The sequence below is a fragment of the Podarcis vaucheri genome, assembly GCF_965113315.1.
Source record: "Podarcis vaucheri genome assembly, chromosome: 16".
In the NCBI taxonomy this organism is placed as follows: Eukaryota; Metazoa; Chordata; class Lepidosauria; order Squamata; family Lacertidae; genus Podarcis; species Podarcis vaucheri.
Genome location: NC_138754.1, coordinates 39,523,038 through 39,545,914, shown reverse-complemented (window position 1 = coordinate 39,545,914; position 22,877 = coordinate 39,523,038). Strand labels below are relative to the sequence as shown.

The following is a 22,877-nucleotide window of genomic DNA, read 5'->3' as shown; positions in this document are numbered from 1 at the left end:
TTAAAGGAAGTGAAAGGCGGGATATCAAATCCAAACTCTTCTTCTTCTTGTGGAAGTCTGTTCCACGGCTGTATAGAATGCCACTGACTGTATAGAATTGCACTAATTTGAAATCTGGGAAAATAATTATCTCCTCTTCCAACTCTTACTGTTTTTTAAGATTTCATATGGCTCATTTGAGCCAGCAGTGAAGAATCAAATCAAGTTCCCTTCCTTTTACCGCATGGTACCCAGTGAAGCCCTGCAATACCAAGGAATTATTCAGTTACTTCTGCACTTCAAGTGGAAATGGGTTGGGCTCTATGCTATAGATAATGAAGGTGGAGACCGATTCCTACAGACCATGGAGGAAATGCTTTTGCAGAATGGAATCTGTTCAGCATTCACAGAAAGAGCTCAAACGCACCTGCGCCTCTCTGACAGCATACAGGAGATGCTCTACCACAAACAAAGTACTTTGCCAGTATTCATGCAGAGCAGCGCCAATGCAGTTGTTATATATGGAGAAAGTGCCTCTATTACATGGTTGGGAGCAGTTATAGGGGGAATCAAGATAAGTCAAATACTATTTCTGCAAAATAAGAGGCTCTCTACAGCAAAAGTGTGGATTACAACAGCCCAAATAGATTTCACATTATACCCCATTCAGACGATTACTGATATGGACAGGCACATGTTCCATGGCGCTATCTCCTTCACAATTCATTCAAAGGAAATAGAAGACTTCCAAAAGTTTCTTCAGCTTGTAAATCCTTCATGGGAAAATGAAGATGGATTTATCAAATATTTCTGGGAGCAAGCATTCAGTTGTTCATTATCCAACTCATTCATCTACGGCAGATGTACTGGAGAGGAGATGTTAGAGAGCCTTCCTGCCCCTTATTTTGAAATGAGCATGACTGGCCACAGCTACAGCATTTATAACGCCGCCTATGCTTTGGCCCATGCCTTACATATCTTGCAGTCAGCTGGGCTGAAACGCAGTGCAAGGGAGTCCAGCAACAGAATGGTTCCTCAGAATGTGGAGCCCTGGCAGGTAATGTTTCCTCATCTCCAATGTCAACTGTCATTATATAAGTTCTGGACAATTTCCTGGATCCAATATCCATGGTGTGACCAACCAGGTTCCTGATCTACAGGATATTTCTATCAAGCTTTTCTTTTCTCAGTTTTCTTAAGTCTTCTTCCAAATACTGATCCCATATAACCATGATTTCCCAGACTTATTTCTACACTATGTATCATTTTGCAAGTACTCTGCAGCACCCACCACAGTTGAATTTTATACCCTTTCATGATTTGTTACTTCCTTGATGCTTCTGCAAGTAGATTACTATCCATGATGAATTGTAATGACTTGTAGCCATATAGGAAAATGACCTTCAGCTCCTCGTTCTCTTTCCACCCAGCTCCACTCAATCCTTCACAAGATCTCATTCAACAACAGTGCTGGAGATGAAATTGCACTAGATGAGCATGGAGAATTAGCAGCCGGATTTGACATTACAAACTTGGTCACGTTCCCAAATAAATCGTATGTCAGAGTCCAAGTAGGGAGGCTGGATCCTCCTGGCAAAGTGCTCACCATTGATGAGGACAGAATTGAATGGCACCGAGGCTTGACTCAGGTGAGGAGACAATATACAGCCTTGTCGTACTCCTTTCCCAATTTTGAACCAATCAGTTCAAAATGTTTTTGGATTACAACCAATTTTTTTTTGGGAGGCCCCATTGGCGAAAGCACGCCTTGGGTTACAACCTGTTTTGGTTTACAACTGGACCTCCGCAACGGATTATGGTTGCAAACCAAGGTATCACTGTAATACAAATAGGATAAAATGTTTTATTAGAGGGTAAATTGATATATGGAGGTTGAGTATTTCACTGAAGTCAAGGCATCATTTTATGAACTACCTTTTCCTATACACACATAACTGATTCTTAAATAAACCATTATGATGAAAAATACAATATTTAGAGGCATTAAGTCAGCACATCTTTAACCAAAGAGAGTCCTTGGCTTTCAGATAATGCATAATACTGACTGTTTTGTGACTGTGTGAAATCCCTGAGGCAAATCTCTAGTTAGTGATGCAAGATTGAATGTTAAACTATTTGATTCACTGATCAGGCTAAGTATGCAAATTTGAATCTGTCTTTGTATGATACTTAACAGAGCAGATATTCCTACTACTTATTGTATACCTGTGTACTTACAGCTTTTGCATTCTGTATCACTTGCCCTCCTGTTTGCTGGTCGATTCTATGATACAATATGAAAAAAGATGAATTCAACTGTTCCTATATATTTGGGCAGGTGCCGCCTCTTTCAGTATGTAATGACATCTGCCGCCCCGGTTATGGGAAGAAAAAGAAGGAGGGGAAGACTTTTTGCTGCTATGCTTGTGCTCCTTGTCCTGATGGGATGATCTCAAATGAGAAGGGTAGGATATGCTATGTTGTAAAAGATCAAGTGATGCATTTTATCGAAGTAAAATGTGGGCAATTCTTTTGCAAGTTCATTCTCATTAACATAGTGGCCATTTTTAAATTATGGCATTATGCATGGATCCCCACTTTTACATAGACACAATAATCTAATTGATATTTTGTTACAATCATACCAAGGAATATATCAACAGCTCAGTGAATGACACATTAAGTTCTCAGATATCTCTGATAGCACAGGCATTGGACTCATGATCTTGAATGCATGAATGGAACTTTGAGTAGCTGTAATTGTGGAACAAAGATAAAAGATGATGTTTGAAGTCATACTCAAAAATGAAGAGCTTGAGAGATTTATGGGGTTTCCAATGAGCAGCTGTTTTGTAAACATCTGTTTTGTAACCTGAACGTAAAAAGAAACTCCCACCTTCTAGTACCAGTCCCTGTCAGAACAATGAAGTGGAGGTTTGGTCTTCCTTCTCTGTCTTTTCCAGTCAACCATCCCTGCACCAGAGATCATGGCTAGTTTTACCCTTCATAGCCCTCACATTGATATGACAGGGAAGGCCTACCAATTTAATCACCCTCTAAGTCTCTTAGTTTTCTGTGGGTGAGTTAGGCATGCAACATCATGCATACACTGAGAGTTTTTGGGAAAGATTTTGAGGACCACAATGTAGGTAGGAGTATAGGAATATGAACTGATTGCCATACCCATTGGAGGAAAGATGGGAACTTGTTATGTGTACAAGAACAGGAAGGACATAATACCTGTGGAACACCCTCCCACCAGATGTCAAAGAGAACAACAACTACCAGGCTTTTAGAAGACATTTGAAGGCAGCCCTGTTTAGGGAAGCTTTTAATGTTTGATGTATTTTAATATCTTTTTGGAAGCCGCCCAGAGTGGCTGGGGAAGCCCAGCCAGATGGGCGGGGTATAAATAATAAATTATTATTATTATTATTATTATTATTATTATTATTATTATTATTATTAACAAGAAAAGGAAGTATAGGGATACTATGGGATATAAGAGGAGAGTCATATTCAACTAAATCATTGTGGTAGTGGAAGCAATGATTGCCACAAGTGCAAGGAAACTTCCCCCTCTTCTGTCCCCATTTGCCCCCTGAACTCTCCCCCAAAACTGATCTGGAGGTCTGGATCCCCCTTGAACAGTGTGCAGGGAGAGCAGAGGGAGATTAATCTGTTGGACAAGAAGTCATGCTTGCAGTGATGGAATGATCTTCTGAACACTATATTGAAAACAACCCAGAATATTTAGGTCCAAAAGGAAAAAAGGAATCAAGAAGAAGAAATACATGGCTACTTGAAATCAAAATGTGGGCTTGTAATATTTTAAGGCTTGGGAGGAGATACTTCTTCAGCCCAAATTCAACCTTCTAGGAAAACAGGCTACTGTTGGGTAGGGACAGAGACAGTAGTCAAATGGTTATGATCTGTGCACCGTGTGTTAATTTCAGGACATATTAAATGCCTAGCTTTGCACACAAACTATGCCAGGTACCTGTCAATTGGCCAACTACACAAGAAAGAGGCAGCATCACAGTTCGACAACACATTCCAGCCACACAAAAGGACTGGGGCAAGGAGCATGGCCTGGACAGAGTCCCAAGGTCAAGAAAGGGATGGGGAATCACATTTAAACCCCAGGCATACTGTTCCCAATGCTTGTCTTAAGCCTTTCTATTTCAACATAATATTAAGACTCATTTTGAATTAAAATATTATTAGAAATTAAATTAGATTAATTATCAACAAGTTTTTGATTTTTATCTCCAATTCATATTTAGTCTATGTTCTATGCATTTTGAATTTGGTGTTATTTCTATTTGCATCCTGTGATCTCTTTTTCTGTGCAGCAAAAATAACCCTTAGTGAGACTTTCCTCTTGTCCCTAAATAAACACTGATTGCAAAATCACTTCCTTCCCGACCATAATTTGAGTCTGGGGCATACAGCACATACTTCAGTTATTTCCATGTCTACTTAAATTTTTCTATATTGAGAATAATAATAAATAATTTTCAGAGACTTTGAAAGCAAAGTGTGTTTTGTACATCTTATTAAAACTACGAAAGTCAGACTAGATGGCCATGAAATAAAAACATCAAAGATGAATCAGACTGTTTTCTTTGTTGACTCCTACAATTTTGAACTACTGCCAGGATGGTTGTATCATTTCACTTAACAGTGCTTTTTATTTTAAGACTAACTTTGTTGAACACCAGGAGAAAACTATATTTCAAACCAGATATGATTCATGACATTTCTACTTGAAGCACTTTGGGCAGAAGAATTTGAAACACTCCATGAGTAAAAACACAAAGCAGGCTTCTGTTCTTGAGCATGAATCATTCTGGTTCTTACATTATCATGCATTCTTTTTCAGATGAAGAAACATGTGTCAGTTGTCCAGAAGACCAATATCCAAACGGAGGCCAGGATCAATGCATTCCTAAGATGCCAAACTTCCTGGCATTTGATGACACTTTGGCCATTGTTTCAACTTCCTCTGCACTATTGTTGTCTCTGCTCACAGCTGTGGTGCTCGGCATCTTCATTAAGCACCGGGACACTGCCATAGTCAAAGCCAACAACAGAAGTCTCACCTACATTCTCCTCATCTCTCTCCTCTTCTGCTTCCTCTGCTCCTTGATGTTCATTGGAAAACCTAATAAGGTGACTTGCCTTCTCCGACAAACTGCTTTTGGTATCATCTTCTGTGTGTCCATCTCTAGTATCCTGGCTAAAACTGCATCTGTGCTTTTAGCCTTCATGGCCACCAAACCAGGATCTAAGATGAGGAAATGGGTGGGGAAACGATCAGCTTATTCCATCATTCTGTCCTGCTCAAACATCCAAGTGGGGATCTGTTCTCTCTGGCTGGCAATGTTTTCCCCCTTTCCTGATAGAGATACACACACAATGATGGATCAAATTGTACTCTTATGTAATGAAGGGTCGGTCACTATGTTCTACTGTGTCTTGGGGTTTATGGGCTTCCTGGCAATTGTTTGTTTCACTGTAGCTTTTGTAGCCAGGAAGTTACCTGACAGCTTTAATGAAGCCAAGTTCATCACCTTCAGCATGTTGGTCTTCTGCAGTGTTTGGCTGACCTTCATTCCAACTTACCTGAGCACAAGAGGAAAAGACATGGTGGTGGTGGAGATCTTCTCCATACTGGCTTCCAGTGCTGGGTTACTGGGCTGCATCTTTGCCCCTAAATGCTACATCATTGTGGTGAGACCTGAGCTGAACAAGAAAGAACATCTAATAGTTAAAAAGAAATAAATGAGATAAAGTACACATAAATTTATCCCCTCCCACAACAGATATCCCTCTCCCCTCCCCATATATAATGGTTAAAATGGGAAACATTATTCCTGAGCTGTGTGAATCCTAGTGATGTATGGAAGTGAGAGCTGGACCACAAAGAAGGCTGATCGCTGAAGACTTGATGCTTTTGAATTATGGTGCTGGAGGAGACTCTGGAGAGTCCCATGAACTGCAAGAAGATCAAACCTATCCATTCTTAAGGAAATCAGCCCTGAGTGCTCATTGGAAGGACAGACCGTGAAGCTGAGGCTCCAATACTTTGGCCACCTCATGAGAAGAGAAGACGCCTTGGAAAAGACCCTGATGTTGGGAAAGATGGAGGGCACAAGGAAAAGGGGACGACAGAGGACGAGATGGTTGGACAGTGTTCTCAAAGCTACCAACATGAGTTTGACTAAACTGTGGGAGGCAGTGGAAGACAGGAGTGCCTGGCGTGCTCTGGTCCATGGGGTCACGAAGAGTCAGACACGACTAAACAGCTAAACAACAACAACAACAAGTGTGAATCCGGTGGTTGCCACTGTTGAGTGATGTGCCCTTCAATATGCGATAAAAAGATACAATGCCTCTTTGAAATCATCCTCATCTTTCTTTCCAGCTTAAGCCTGAGCTTCCTTGGTCAATTTTTCTGAAAGTCCTATGATTCACATTTTCTGTTACCACATTGACATTTGCAAGTGTTCACACATGTGCTTGCATGCACACACACATTGAAAAAACAAAAAATAATGACCAAACAGAAACCCTTTTAGAAATAGGATATATATTGGCCACTTACCAGTTGTCAGGAGTGTGTGCAGGAGCTGGGCCCTGAGACTGGTAGGGCCTCACAGGATTGGGGCCTTCCTGAGTTTGTTTTTTTTATAATATTTTTTATTGCTTTTTTCCAGGTACAGGTGTATAGTCAGATATACGTCAAAAGCATTTTTACAGAAGAAAAAAAGAAGATTAAAGAAAGAAATTTTCCATTTTTCTATCCCAATTTTCAGAAACCGTCGGACTTCCCCACATCCTCCGAACCCTGCATTCTTTACAATAAAAATAACAGCAAATTGTTACCTTGTTTCATGTGTTTTTTGTATCTTCCACTAACCATATTTTCAGTTTAGAGTACCTATTATTAAATCGTTTTAATACCATATATTAAGTCCAAAAATTACTCTAAACTTTAATACTTTCATAAATTTTACCCTAATTTCCTTCAAATATTTTTACTGAAGCTAATTTTCTCCAAAGCTTAGCAAATTCTCAACATTCATATAACTTAAATAGTCCTTAAATTTTCTCCAGTCCTCTTCTGTTGTCTCTTCTCCCCGGTCACGGATTCTGCCAGTCATTTCCGCCAACTCCATGTAATCCATCAATTGCGTATGCCATTCTTCCAGCGTGGGTAAATCTTGTGTCTTCCAATGTTTGGCAATAAGGATTCTTGCTGCTGTAGTTGCATATAAGAAAAAAGTTCTGTCCTTCTTTAACACTTTCTGGCCGACAATACCCAGGAGGAAGGCCTCTGGTTTCTTATGGAAGGTATACTTAAATACCTTTTTTAACTCATTATAAATCATTTCCCAGAAAGCCTTCACTCTCGGGCAAGTCCACCAGAGGTGAAAGAATGTTCCTTCAGCCTCCCTACATTTCCAACATTTATTATCTGACAAATGGTATATCTTTGCAAGTTTGACTGGGGTCATGTACCACCTATATATCATTTTCATAACATTTTCTTTCAAAGCATTACATGCTGTGAATTTCAAACCGGTGGTCCATAACCTTTCCCAGTCTTCAAACATAATGTTGTACCCAATGTCCTGAGCCCACTTTATCATGGCTGATTTGACTACCTCGTCTTGAGTGTTCCATTTAAGCAACAAGTTATACATTCTTGAAAGTACTTTTGTCTTTGGTTCAAGTAGTTCTGTCGATTTCTCCACCTGGAAGCCTATTTTTTTATCCTTTTAAAAAACCTCTTGGATTTGGGCATAGTGTAACCAATCATGCACCTTGTTTTTTAATTTGTCTAAGCTCTGCAGTCTCCAATTGTCTCCAATCTTTTCTATAATCTCACAATACTTTGCCCAGCCAACCTCCATGTTAGGTCTTTTTCGGGCCTTTGCCTCTACTGGTGAAAGCCACCTCGGAGTTTTGTTTTCTAACAAGTCTTTGTATTTAGTCCAAACAATAAACAAGGCTTTCCTGACAATGTGGTTTTTAAATAGCTTATGAACCTTTACCTTGTCGTACCACAAATATGCATGCCATCCAAAAGCATTATTAAACCCTTCCAGATCTAGGACATCCGTGTTTTCCAGTAAAAACCAATCTTTCATCCAGCAGAAAGATGCAGCTTCATAATATAACCTTAAGTCCGGCAGGGCAAATCCCCCTCTTTCTTTCGCATCTGTTAATATTTTAAATTTTATCCTGGGCTTTCTGCCCTGCCAGACAAACTTCGAGATGTCTTTCTGCCACTTTCCAAAACATTCCACTCTGTCCACAATCTGTAGGGTTTGAAACAGAAATAACATCCTTGGCAATACATTCATCTTCACAGCTGCAATTCTTCCCAACAAGGAAAGTTTCAATCTTGACCAAGTTTCTAAGTCCCTTTTGATTTCAGACCAACATTTGTCATAATTGTCTTTAAATAAATTCAAATTTTTAACAGACAAATTAACCCCCAGGTATTTTACTTTTTTTACCACAGTTAATTCTGTCTCCTTCTGAAACTCATCTATTTCTGAGGATGTCAAGTTTTTCCCCAACACCTTAGTTTTGTGTTTATTCAATTTAAAACCAGCCACCCGACCAAACTCATTTATTAATTCTAAAGCTCTTTTAGTACTGGGAACTGGCTCCCGTAATGTTAATACCAAATAATCTGCAAAAGCCTTTAATTTATACTGTTTTTCTCCGACCTGTATTCCTTCTACCAACTGGTCCTTCCTAATCAAATTCAGTAACACCTCCAGGACTGATATAAATAACAGAGGGGATAAGAGGCACCCCTGTCGTGTCCCTTTTTCAATTTTGAACTCTTCTGTCACCACATTATTCACTATCAATTTTGCCTTTTGTTCTGAATAGATTGCTTCTATGCTATTTTGGAATGCCCGTCCCACTCCCATCCCTTCCAAATTTTTCTTCATAAACTTCCAAGAAATGTTGTCAAAGGCCTTCTCCGCGTCTATAAAAATTAAGACTGCTTTCGTGTTCAATTTCTCCTGCAATAGTTCCAGAACATCTATAATGTTCCTAGTATTGTCTGACAAATGTCTGCCTGGGAGAAAGCCTGCCTGGTCCTTATGAATTACGTCATTTAAAACCTTTTTAAGCCTGTTTGCCAAAATATTAGCAAAAAATTTGTAATCCACATTTAGGAGTGAGATGGGACGGTAGTTCTTAAGTTGAGTCTTTTCAGATTCCAATTTTGGTATCAATGTGATGAAAGTTTCTTTCCACGATTCCGGTGCCCCCTTCCCCTCCATAATCTGGTTGCATATCTCCAATAATGGTTGAGTCAAATAGTCCTTTAATGTCTTATAATACTTGGAGGTAAGTCCATCTGGACCTGGAGATTTACCTAGTTGCATATTCTGAATGGCACTTTCAATTTCCTGTGTTGTTATTCTGTGATTCAGGGTTGTTTGTTTCTCTTGGGATAATTTTTGTAATCCATTTAGTTTTATAAATTGGTTTATCTCCATCTCTTCCTGAGGCCCTTGTTTGAACATTTTTTTAAAATATCTCAGGAAACACTTTCTAATTTCATCTGGTTTCTGAATGCTTTCCCCTTCAACCTCCAGATTGGTAACGAAGTTCAATTTTTGTCTCTTTTTCAACTGCCATGCTAGCAGTTTTCCACATTTATTTGCTGATTCAAATGATTTTTGTCTCATTTGTTTAATTTTCCATTCTACTTCTTGATTTATCAATTTCGAATATTGAGCTTGGTAATATTTAATTTCTCTTAATACTTCTTTTGACTTTGGGTTAAGTCTCAGCCTCTTTTCACCATCTCTTATCTTCTCTAATATCTTATCTTTTTTCCCATTCCAAAGTTTTTTCTTTATTGAATTCTGTTGAATCAGAAACCCTCTCATGACTGCTTTGCTCGCATCCCAGATTGTTCTCTTTTCCACCGAGGTGTTCAAATTTAATTCAAAATAATCCTTCAAGGTTTTTTGGGCCTTCTTCACTATCTCCTGATCTCTAAATAAAGTGTCATTCATTCTCCATCTGAAAGATCCAGTTGGCATAAGTCTCAGTTCCATTTTTAAAGCATTATGGTCGGAACAGGTTTTAGGGCAGATTTCTGCTTTTTTTGTTTTAGGGGCCAGTCCTCTAGATATCCAAATTTGGTCGATTCTTGTCCAGGATAGATGAGTCTCAGAAAAGAATGTTCCTTCTTTACCTAGTGGGTTCTTTGTCCTCCATATGTCAATCAGGTCCATGTTGTCAGTTAGTTCAAAAAAGGTCTTAGGTAACCTACCATCATTAGTCAGGTTTTGGTGTTGTGACTTGTCCATGTAGGTGGAGACCACCCCATTCATATCTCCCATCACAATGATGTTGGTATAGTCAATGTAGTCCAGCATTGTCTCATGCAGCTTTTTGTAAAATTCCGATTTCCCCTCATTAGGTGCGTATATTCCTACTATCAAAAATTTCTCTCCTTGTGTTTGTATTTCAATTGCTAAAATTCTTCCTTGTTCATCTTTAAACAAAAACTTTGGTGATAGGTTTTCTTTTGCATAAATCACTACTCCTCTTTTCTTAACTTTGTCCGATGAAATAAATTCTTGGCCTAGTCTTTTGTTGATTAAAACTCTCCTATGAAGCCTAGTCACGTGTGTTTCTTGCAAACAGATAACGTCCAATTGTTCTTTTTTCAATATGTGGAAATTTTTTTTCCTTTTCTCGGGGGAATTTGCACCATGAATGTTCCAGCTAAGTAGCTGTAGAGACATCCTGGATCAATCTATCAGTCCAGTAGGGATGGATCTCCCTTTTCGTCCAAAACTGGAGGTGGAGCAGGTGTTGAGCTAGAAGGAGGTGGTGGCCAGGCTCCTGCCACTCCTTTCCGAAGGTCCTCCCCGTGGTCGTTCAGGAATTTTTCTTGGTCTTCTTCACTTCTAATTTTTACCTTTTTCCCTTTGAAGTTGAAAGATAGTCCTTTGGGAAATTCCCACCTATAGGGAATTGAGTTGTTTCTCAACAATGCGGCAAGGTCTTTAAATGTAGTTCTCAAGTCCAAAAGTTGTTTTGGTATATCTCTGTAGATTTCTGCTGTCTTACCCTGAATCACCAGTGAGCTTTTGAAATGTAGGCTAAGTATGTTATCTTTTTCTTGCCTAGATCTCAAAATGATCAGGCAATCTCTCGGTTTATCCTTCCTCACCACTCTTCCCAATCTGAATGCGGTGACTATTTTAAAGTCCTTGTCTTCTGCTAGGTCCCAAGATTTTGAAATTTCTGCTGTCAGGAAGCCAATCAAATCTTCTTTTTCAGATTCTGGTATATTTCTCAGCCTCAGATTGCTCTCCCTGTTTCTCAGTTCCTGCATGGACAGAAAAGCTTGCTGTTCGTTGATCTGTCTACTCAGTGGCCTTACTTCCCCTCTCACTTCCTCAATCTTCTTATTGGCCTGTTCCGCTTTTAATTTTGCTTCTTCGACCAGTTTCCGGTTTTCTGCTGTTGCAGTTTGAATATTCCCAATCACCTGTGTATTTTGGTTAACTTGGTCTGTCAATTTGTTGATGGTAGCTGTAACTTGATCAAATTTAATCGCCTGCTCATCTGCTTTTTTGTTTAAGGCTGCCAGCTGCTCCAGTATTTCTTTAGAAACTGGATCCAATCCTCCTGAGGCCATATCCCCTGGAGCTGGCTGTTTAACTTCTTCCTCCTGAAGGCCTGTAACAATTGGAACAGATGATCTACGTGGCTGCACAGGGCCTTCCTGAGTTTGCCACACAGGTGAGACTTGACAGAAGACTCGTAGCACCTGGTGGCAAGGGCTGGGAGGGGTATATAAGACCAGCATTTCCCTCTGGCTCTTTGCCACAGCAACACGCTACTCACCTAACTGTGCTTTGGCTTCCTGACTCCTGGTTTCCTGACCGTTGGATTCTTGGCTTCCTGACCCCTGGACTGCTGACCCTGAACTGCTGATTCCTGCTTCCTGACCTCTACCCAGGTCCCAACATACCAAGCCGGGACTCCGACTGCCTGTAACCCAGACCATGACACCAGTTCTCAGGTGCTGAGGCTGATCTGAAAAGTTGTCCATGATTGCTCAGCTGGAAATACGCCAGTGCAAGTTCTTCATCCTGATTCATCCAGAGCTCATCCTGGATAATTTAAAGTAGATTGGTTTATGCTGGTGTAAATAAAATAAACAAATAAACCCCATTAGTGCTCTGGGGGTGAGGCGAACATGGCAGGGCAACATGGGTTTCTGGGTTTTTCCCTGTCATCATTCTGTCTCTCACAGCTACAATAAACCTACCATTAAAGTTATGTACTGGTCATTTCATCGTCAGGGGGCAAATGGGCAAATTTAGCAGGGGGTCAAATATCCCCCCCACTGTATATATAATATACATATATGCAGGGCATTGTTTCTAGGGGAAAAGGTGCTGGAACGTTGACTTTTTTTTAGGAGGATCATCCAACCCAAGTTGTTGAGCTCTTTTTGAAGGGGAAAACTTATCTTCTTCACCCGATTGCCTTCCACCTCTGCCCTGCCTCCCCAGTTGCTGTGCTGCCCACTGACTCCGCCACACAGCCCTGACCACCATCCTACCCTCCTCCTCCATCCCGCAGCCCTGAGAGCCGTGCTTGTGACTGGCACTGCAATACTACAGAGGTGCCAGAACTCACCAAAGTTTCAGTGAGTTCTGGCTGAACAAAAGCCCTATATATATGCGGAATGAAGAAATGGACACAATAAAATCCATGGTAATGTTTATTCATATAGTTTATTTTCTCTAGGATATATTATTTATTCTCAGTTATTCAACTGGGCCCCGGCACAACGATTCAGCATTTAGAGGGGGAAATGCAACCCAGCAGGCCACAGTGTCAGAATATGATAGACATGACATCTTCAGAATGAAGAGGTGGACATATGCCTTCATTTTATTTTCCTTACTAGTTGCTCCCTGTTGTTCAGCTCAGGTCGCAGAAGAATGATGTAGCACTTAGGGAAAAAAATGCAGGCCAGTAACCCAAAACTGGAGGACAAGATGGAGAAGATCTCCACAGCCACCATGTATTTTCCTTTGGTGCTCAGGTAGGTTGGAACAAAGGATAACCAAACACTACAAAACACCAACATGCTGAAAGTGATAAATTTGGCTTCATTGAAACTGTCAGGTAATTTCCTGGCAAGGAAAGCCACCACGAGGCTGATACTGGCTAGGAAACCCATATAGCCCAAGACCAAATAAAACATGATAGTGGAACCTTCATTACATTCTAGTATAATCTCCTCATTCACTGAGTGCATGTCTGTGTCTGGGAATGGAGGGAAAGTACTTAGCCAAAGAGTACATATGTCAGCTTGAAGAAAGGAACAGGAAAGGATGATGGAATTTGTCAATCTTCTCCCCACCCATTTTCTTATTGTAGAACCTGGCTTGGTTGCCATAAATGCCATAACCACCATGATGGTTTTTGCTAAAATGCTGGAAAGAGCCACAGAGAATATGGCACCAAATGCTGTTTGTCGGAGAAGGCAGATCAGTTTCCCAGGCTTTCCAATAAAGAGTAAGGAGCTGAGGAAGCAAAGGAGGAGGGAGATGAGGAGGGTGTAGGTGAGTGTCCGGTTGTTGGCTTTAACGATTGGAGTCTCCCTGTGCTTGATAAAAATCCCAAGAACTAAAACTGTGATCAATGAGAAAGCAATAGTCAAGGTAGCTAAGATGATCCCTAAATCTTCTTTGTAAGAGAGGTAACTTAGAACCTTAGCAATGCATCTAGTTTGGTCCTTGTTTGGATATTGGTCTTCTGGACATTTGACACAGACATCCATATCTGAAAACAACAAAGAGCTGTTCAAATATTTCTATGGGTTGAGCTGCATAATTCTAATAATCTAATTTAGTGCAAGAGTTTGCTGTTGATGATGGTTTTCGATATTTTTGATATAAACCCTGATTGAAATCAATGCAGAAAATCAGTTTCCTCCAAGAGCACCTGGTCATCAACTTGAATGGCTTTAAAAGAGGATTGGACAAATAAATACAGAATAGGGATATCAATGAGGCACTATGCATCTGAATCCCAGCTCCTGGAAATAACAGAAGGAAGAGTGGTCTTGTGTTTGGGTTGTATGTTCAAGGGATGTGCATTCCTCAAAGCAAATACGATATGTTACAGAAGATGAATGATATCACAGTACACAATTGTCTCCTACCCTTCCGGCCAGATATCATTCCTTCTGGACACGGAGCACAGTCATAACAGCAAAATTTCTCTCCCTCCTTCTTTTTCCTGCTGTAGCCAGGATGGCAGTTGTCATTGCACACAGAAAGGGGCAGCACCTGCACAGAATAATATAAAGGGACTTGGATTAATGCTCTTCATTCATTCAGCTCTACAAAGAGAATTATGTTGGGAAAATGAACCAGTTGGCCCAATTTGTAAAAGAACCACGTAAGGTGCATTGCAGATATTATATTGTGCAGCTTGAAGTGATTGGATGCATAAAACCTTTTCGAAAGAAACATTTTCCAGACCCATTATATATTATTTAAAACTTTACTTGCAGAACTTTCTACAAAATGATCTAATAAAATTTATTCAGAACTTTCTTCAGAACAGAACAAAAAGAAACATCCAAATAATTCCATATCCGGTGCCGATCCCCACAGACTCAGAATCTTATAAGAAATAAAAGATAATTCAAAACAGACCTACACTAATACCTTGTGTTGCGTCTGCTTCATGTTGCGTCTTTTCGTGTTATGTCCCGCGGCAACCCGGAAATACCAGAATGGGTTACTTCTGGGTTTCACCGCTTGTGCACAGGCAGAAGCACTAAATTGTGCCGCGCGCCTGTGCAGATGCAGCGCTTCGAGTTGTGGGCATTTCGCGTTACGGATGGGCCTCAGGAACGGATCCCATCCATAACATGAGGTACCACTGTATAAGCAGAGGTCTCTCTCTCTCTTCTTACAGCCTCCATTTTGCCTGCAGCTGTTTGGTGTCCCTCCAGGAGACTGTTTTACACACCTTTACCCACATAGAGCCTGGGAACAAAGACTCAAGCCACCACCCTTCCAAGATGGCAAATATGCAATTCAATCGCCTCCCATGTGATCTAAAGTTAAATATCTCATCAGAGCTGCCAGAGAACAATCACATTTAATTATCAAGCCATCGAAGAGCTCAGAGAGCTCTTCTTGCTTTTCTTTAGCTTCAGTGCGATCTTCCAGTTAAACGCTTTCTGCAATACACACAGGCATTCTCCATTTCAGTGTAAACAATTATACTTAATAATGTATATAAAATATTACTATCCCAAATAAGCTAGCAGCTAAAAAGCAAAACAGAAAGTTAAAGTGGCCAAAACTTTTCTTTCTGGCATGTCTCACCTGATTAAAATATGGATGCCACACAATCTGGTCATCATAAATGGTTAACTCTTTGCCTGGAAGAGCCCGAGGTTCTAATCTTCCAATCTTTACTCTAACCACTGAACCATTGGGGAACATCAGCCAGTTTGTAATATCAAAACCTGCAACCAATTCTCCATTTTCATCAAAGTGCACATTCTCTGCAGCACTATTATTGAATATGATGCTCCTCAGATAATGATGAACCTCGATTGAAAGAGCAATGAATAACGAGACAACATAGTGCTAAGGTTACTTTAGTGAACTTCCCAAAGTTGTCCTTATAGTTGTCATCTGGTTTATGTAGGTGGCCACTTGTGAATATCAATCGATCAATCAATCAATCAATCAATCAATCAATCAATCAATCATAGAATCATATATTTGTAGAGTTGGAAGGGACCCCAAGGGTTATCTAGTCCAACACTCTGCAAGATGACCCTGAGGACCCCTTCCATCTCTACAATTCTAGAACTCTATAATTTTAAAGTATTGCTTTCTAATTACCTGCCATGATTGCACACTGTGAAATGTCAGTCTGACCCTTTCTTCCAATCCCCTATGTTTGGATATGGATTTGTAGATGGCGTTCAAAGCATGCGCCACAGCATAGACAGCATTGTAGACATTGTAGCTGTGGCCAGTCATGTCCATTTCAAACAGAATTCCAGGAAGGCTCTCCAGCTTCTCCTCCCCAGTGCAGATGGTTTCATTTTCATTTCCCTCCTCTGACGCTTCAGACATTTTTAATAAACAGCCGAATGCCTGTTTCCAGAACTCCTGGATAAAGCCATCTCGTTTTGCCCAGAAAGGGCTCAGCTTCTGAATGAACCTTTGGAATCCTGATGGCTGATTTGAGTGGACTGTGATGGATATGGAACCGTGAAATGCTTGGACCTCCCAATTCTTCTGTATAGAGTGTGATGCAAAATCCCAGTGGGATGTAACAATCCACACTTTGCCCAGAGTTTGAAAAAAGAAGAAGGGTGATACAAATATCAACATTCTCAGAACCTGGAAGGATGGAGGTTCTCCATAAACAATGAACACAGTTGGGTTATCCTCAAAGACCATTGCATAGGTTCCTAAATGCTGTAAAGCAAAGTCTATCATCTCATCCACATAATTCCATTTTGGTATTCTTACTATGTAGGCATAACAGATGCCATTAGGGGAAAGGATTGGGACCATTGTCTTTAAAAACCTGTCCCCTCTGTCATCGTCCACAGCCCAAAGCCCAATCCATGTCCACTTAAAATGCTGAAGTAATCGCACAATCCCTGTGTACTGGTGGGCTTCATTTGGCACCATCTGATACAAAAATGGGAAGAACTTTTTGACACCTTTTAGTGGCAGAAATGATCCATAAGTCAGCTGAAATAAAATTAATAAGCATTTTTCAGATGGGTTACAAGCATTTACATCATAGATTTACTTAGAGAGCCAGTGTGGTGTAGTGGTTAAGAGCGGTAGTCTCGTAATCTGGGGAACTGGGTTTGAGTCTCTGCTCCTCCACATGCAGCTGCTGGGTGACCTTGGGCCAGTCACACTTCTCTGAAGTCTCTCATCCCCACTCACCTCACAGAGTGTTTGTTGTGGGGGAGGAAGGGAAAGGAGAATGTTAGCCGCTTTGAGACTCCTGAAAGGGAGTGAAAGGCAGGATATCAAATCCAAACACCTCTTCTTCTTCTTCTTCTTCTTCTTCTTCTTCTTCTTCTTCTTCTTCTTCTTATTATTATTATTATTATTATTATTATTATTAGAAAACAGTTCTGTAGTCCATCTCATTCAATGTTCTGTGAAAATTCAGATGGGGTGATCCTGCACGAGAACCTGACTATCTTTGGTCGTGAGCCACATTGAGCCACTTGTCTCAGGCAGCAGTTTAGGAAGGCTGCTGTTACAAAAATGCCCCACTGGGCTGTTTGTCTGAGCTCCCTACACTGTCCCATCAGAGCCCCAGCTACACTAGTCAATCACTTCCACTCCCTGTTTCCAGAACCTGTAGAAGTAATATCTGAGTTGTGTGTTTGGGGACATTGCACACAGATGCAACTGGGAGATTCCTGTAGGGTTCTCGACCAGCCTGAAGATTTCCTGGTGTGGCTTATCTCTTGCTGAGAGAATTGGAGTTACTTAAAATATGTCGTGAGAGTAAGCAGGTTCTGTTTGGCATCATGAAGGCCCAACAGAGACTCCATTTCCCCAGGGTCTTGCAAAAAACAATGTCAAACAAAAATTGATGATCTCCTTCTACCTGTCCACAATAGAAAGTGTCCTTTCATACTGTATTACAGTGTGGTACACTGGTTTGACAGCCACGGACAGAAAGTCCCTACAGAGGGTGGTGAATACAGCACAGGACATCATGGGCTGTCTCCTGAGTTCGCTAGATGACATCGCGGGAGACCGCTGCCTCGGAAGAGCGAGGAAAATTTTTGGGATGACTCACACCCAGGCCAGCACCTCTTTAATCTCCTACCTTTGGGCAGGAGATACAGAAGTATAGTCAGCCACACCAACAGGTTAAAGAACAGTTTTTATCTGTGGGCTGTTGGGCTGCTGAATGGAAAAATAATAGTGGTGCAATTGACTTCCAACATGCACACAGAGTGTGAACAGGACTGAGTGTATGTGGGGGGGGGAAAGGGGGGCTTGTTTAACTTCACTGCACACAGGTGGTGTAGTGACAATAAAGGTTTATTATTATGATATTATTATTGTGATTTCTTTTCCTGTCTTCTGAAGTGCTATCTATCCCCCACAGGCTTTTGTCACCTCCAAATTGATAAGGATTCTCTCTACCCTTTTGTCTCAGCAATCAATATTTTTTTTGAGAAACAACACCTTCAAAACAAAGTCCTGAAGTATCCCACTTGAAATATCCCCAAACTCTGACAATAAGCTATCCATGTGTTCTGTTGTCCTACAAGTTCTCTATCCATCAGATTGTATAATCATCTAGCCCATATTTCTCTCATTCAGTAACTAAAAATCATGGCGAACACTGTCAGAGAGTTTCCTGAAACCAAGATGGTGTACCATACTTGTGAAACCTCCATGCCCTCATGCACACGACTTACCTGTGGAGTCTTGTGGATTGCTGAAATGATGGCCATGTTGGCAGAGACTTCAGAGATACATCCCCCAATGAAAGCTATCAGATTGTTTTGGTTGTCACATTTGAAGTTGGGGACAAACCTATGTTCTGTGGAGAGCAGGCTGAGGGTGGCCTTGTAGGTCATCCTTGCAGTGTAGTAGCTATTGAGGATACGAAACCCCAGAGAGATATTGGATAAGATGTTGGGATTCTCATTGATTTCTTTGACAGCAAATGCTAAGGCCAGAACGTGCTGGTAGTTCTTTGGCACTGATCTGCAAGACAATTAGCAGCTGTTTAATAAAACCACAGCTATAACAACAACAAGAACAACTTGTACACTTCATCATCACATCTCTACAGGTTTCTAGGATTAAACTGTAGTTTATAACTGCACAAGATTATATACCAAAGTACAAAAATAAGACCTATGAAATAAATATTTCTCCAGTCAATTAATGATCTAAATGCTCGTACAGTTCCAGGACTTTTTAATGCTTAATAAAATATTACAAGTGGAAAGTACAATGAAATCCTTTCCCCAGATACTATTGTATTGTACCGGAGTCAATTCACAAATCACCTTTCTTTAAGAAAAAGGGGGAAAGGGCAGTACCGTATTTAATATGGCACACTTTAAAATTTTTATTGTAAATGTCTGCTGGAGAGCTTAGTAGGTCAAGCATGAGACTCCTGTGTGGCAGGGGCTGGTCTAGATGACCCTCATGGTCCCCTCCAGCTTTATAATTCTATGATTCTAAATTAAAAAGTATGAACAAGAAATGGGGACAAGTTTCTGATTGTAAATATTGGCCTATCTAACGATACTTCCATAAGAGGGTTAGGTTTGCTTTGACCCTCTAAAGTCTGTTATGTATTGCATCAATAGCCCTATGTTTCTCCCTGTATGATGTGAGAGAGTAAGCTTTGCAAATTAGATGTATTAAAACAGGAATAAGAAACATATTTTTTTCTCTAAAATATAACAATATGAAACCAAATATCAGAAATACCTGAAGTCTGAGATGGCAAGGGAAAGGCTGAGATTGAGATCAAGGATGTAAGACAACAAAGTGTAGCGAGAGCAGAAATGACATAGTTTTAAGCAGGACTTTTTTCAGCCAGAACTCACTGGAACTCAGTTCTGGCACCTCTCAGGTGGGCGCCATTGCCATTCTAAGAGAACAAGGTGCTTATGATGAGTTCTGGCACCTCTTTTTCTAGAAAAATAGCACTGGTTTTAAGGTTTCCTCATTTTGCCACTCATTTAAAAAGGAATAGGACTTCTAGCGGTTTGGAAATAAATTTAAAATGTAGCATGAATAAATGACAAACAGAAAGAAGATAAATGCTCCTTGCCAGATAACCACCTCAGAAGCAAATAGATGCTATGAGAGGGTCTTGCTCCAGCTGAGATACAGAAATGCACACGATCCATTCATTTCTGTAAGATATCTGGAGGAAACACACTAGTGGTTTATGCCCAACAAGATATTGTAGAAGGTATCACACACATATTAACAATCCAAGCGTCACTTTTTTTACATCAAAAGCTCCATAAAGCACATCGTTCCTTAAGGATATGTTGTGAATAATTATAATTCATACATATTTCAAATTGTGTGAAAAATATTGATGCCTTACATAGGTTCGTCAATCGTGATCTGGGCAGGCTGTTCCATGAAAGAGAGCATATTAGAGAGGAGTAATACTTGAGAAACAATTTCACCAATGACAATGCCTCCTGGCTGGTAAAATTCATGTGGAATAGGGAGGAGATCATCATATATGCTGCAATTAATAGAATGTGCATTGCATACCATACAACATGGTAGAACGAGCAGCAACATCACCACAAGCAAGATCCTGTTGATGAAACTCCCCTTCCAAAGCTGTATTCCCATGATTCCAGTTGCAGAATTCAATGTGGCTGTTTTTCAGCTTTTCTACAGCCTTCCTTGAATGGTAGATGGTGTTGCTGCTACACAGATTTGCAGCATGGCTATTTAGGGAATCTGGGTACCAGTATCTTGCTCCTTTATTTCATTTCACCACCTTGTCCATCGTTAATTTCCCTAAACAGTGTATTTTCTTTATCTCCCCCCTTTATCCTCTAAGGATGAGTGAATTTTTAAAATTTATTTCTAAACAACTTAATATTTGTCTCTGCAGGGCAGGCGTCAGTAATTTTGCTGTGGTGAGCAAAGGGATCCAAATGGAAACTTGTGAATTCTCAGCCTGTTTCCCAAAAAGATGGGTATGCAAATTACAGGGCATGCGTGCTATTCTATACTGGTCAATGAGGTTCAGTTTTCCACAGTAAGAATCTGGGAAGCAGAAAATAAACAGGGGAAGCAGGAGAATATATGAGGAACCAGGATACTCACAGCATACTCTATTTGTTAAAATCAGTGGAAAAGTGGTTATGCAGAAGAATGAAAATACCCTACATATCCCTAGATTCAGTTCTGAATAACACAGGAATTATATAGGTTTTTCAATATGCTTATTTTTTATTTTTCTTACAGGCTCTGGATGTCAATTGTGTCACAAGACAGAAAACAGTAATTTTGACAATGATAGGAATGATTATAATTTCCCAAGCGTGTTTTTGGCCTCTGAAGTGGCATCATTCAATACAAAGCTCCTAGCATATGTTTTCTGAATTTTGCAACTATTGTTTTATTGTGGTTATCCTCTTTTCTTTTTCCTTATTTGCTGCTCCCTGTTATATAGTCTTATGCCCAAGTAGAGAAGACAACTCAACATGGAGACCAAGATCCTGACAACAGTTCTTGAATATGAACTACAAATCCCAATTTCACTGGTCAAAATAGATACCAGCACTACTATGTTCTCGTAATCCTCAATTTATTAATAGCCAAAGTCAAGTTTACATTTATTTATGTAAGCCAAATCAAAACAGGGCATTGACCTGTGATAATGTTTGTCCAGTACAACTGTACTCACAAGAAGGCTACATTTGAGCAATGATCTCTCTCTATTAAAACACTAATACTAAAAATCTCATGATGTGGACTTTCCAGTGAATTTTTAAGTGAGCTTAGTAAACAGATGAACTTACATCCTCTCACCTTTTCTGGCCATTATTTGCTCTCTACTGTTCAGATCAGGCCTGAATAAAATTATGTAGCATTTAGGAGAAAAGATGCAACCCAGTAATCCAGCACTGGAGCATAAAATGGAGAAGATCTCCACAACCACCATGTATTTTCCTTTGGTGCTCAGGTAGGTTGGAACCAAGGACAACCAAACACTGCAAAACACCAACATGCTGAAAGTGATAAATTTGGCCTCATTGCAACCGTCAGGTAATTTTCTGGCCGGAAAAGCCACAACGAAGCTGATTATGGCTAGGGAGCCCATATAGCCCAAGACACAATAAAACATGACAGCTGATCCCTCATTACAATTCAAGATGATTTTCCCATTCAATGAGTGCATGTCCGAATCTGGGAATGGTGGGGAAGTACTTAACCACAGAATACAAATGCCAGCTTGAATGAAGGTGCAGACAAAGACAATTGAATTTGGCAGTCTTTTCCCCACCCCTTTCCTCATCCCAGATCCTGGTTTGGTGGCCATGAATGCCAAAACCACGGTTACGGTCTTTGCCAAGACACAAGAAAGAGCCACAGAGAAGACAATGCCAAAGACCATTTGGCGTAGAAGGCAGTTCCCTTCTCCTGGCTGTCCAATGAAGAGCAAAGCGGAGATGAAGCAAAGAGGAAGGGAAACGAGGAGGATGTAAGTCAGAGTCCGGTTATTGGCCTTGCCTATGGGTGTGTCCCTGCGTTTCATAAAACTTCCCAGCACTAGAATTGTGATGAAAGAGAAAGAATTGGCCAAAGTAGCCAGGATAATCCCTAAGTTTTCTGTGTAAGAGAGGAAGCTTAGAACTTTGGGAATGCATTGACTGTGGTCCTTGCGGGGATACTGGTCTTCGGGACATTTGATACAAGGATCGATATCTGAGGGGGGAAATGAAAAGCTGGCTATTTCTAGGAATTTACTCATTTTCACCTGGACAGTCATTTAAAAGAGTCAGACAGCCTTTATTGTCTTTTGGAAATTCTTTTAACTACTCCAAGGAAAGCGCTGAATTGTTCTGTGTTCACTTGTTCCCATTTGAGTTTGTGGGTTGTAGTAGCTAAATGTTGTTCTGTGTGATGGAAAGGCGCCATGTACGTCAATTCAGCTTAAGATAAAGAGGACTGGATCCGGCTTTCATCCAGGCCCACCTGCTGCACCTCCTTTGGCTACCCTGCCACCTTCACAATGGGTCAGGGGCTTTAGAGGAAGAGGGGGTGGCAGGGGGTGGCATTTTC

At 40.5% G+C, this 22,877-nt stretch overlaps 2 protein-coding genes across 2 annotated transcripts; one reads left to right on the top strand and one right to left on the bottom strand.

Annotated features, from left to right (window-relative positions):
* Positions 1–223: 223 nt before the first annotated feature.
* Positions 224–5,956, top strand: LOC309521662 (vomeronasal type-2 receptor 26-like; the record flags this gene model as incomplete). The annotated part of the gene is made up of 4 exons (XM_082204371.1): positions 224–1,036; positions 1,410–1,628; positions 2,318–2,444; positions 4,790–5,956. The coding sequence occupies 4 exons, from the start codon at positions 224–226 to the stop codon at positions 5,764–5,766; spliced, it is 2,136 nt and encodes a 711-aa protein (XP_082060497.1). The 3' UTR covers positions 5,767–5,956.
* Positions 5,957–12,943: 6,987 nt separating this feature from the next.
* Positions 12,944–22,566, bottom strand: LOC309521692 (vomeronasal type-2 receptor 26-like; the record flags this gene model as incomplete). Its single annotated transcript, XM_082204404.1, has 7 exons — positions 12,944–13,845; positions 14,228–14,354; positions 15,408–15,635; positions 15,936–16,808; positions 18,512–18,803; positions 20,173–20,201; positions 22,156–22,566. The coding sequence occupies 7 exons, from the start codon at positions 22,564–22,566 to the stop codon at positions 12,944–12,946; spliced, it is 2,862 nt and encodes a 953-aa protein (XP_082060530.1).
* Positions 22,567–22,877: the final 311 nt, after the last annotated feature.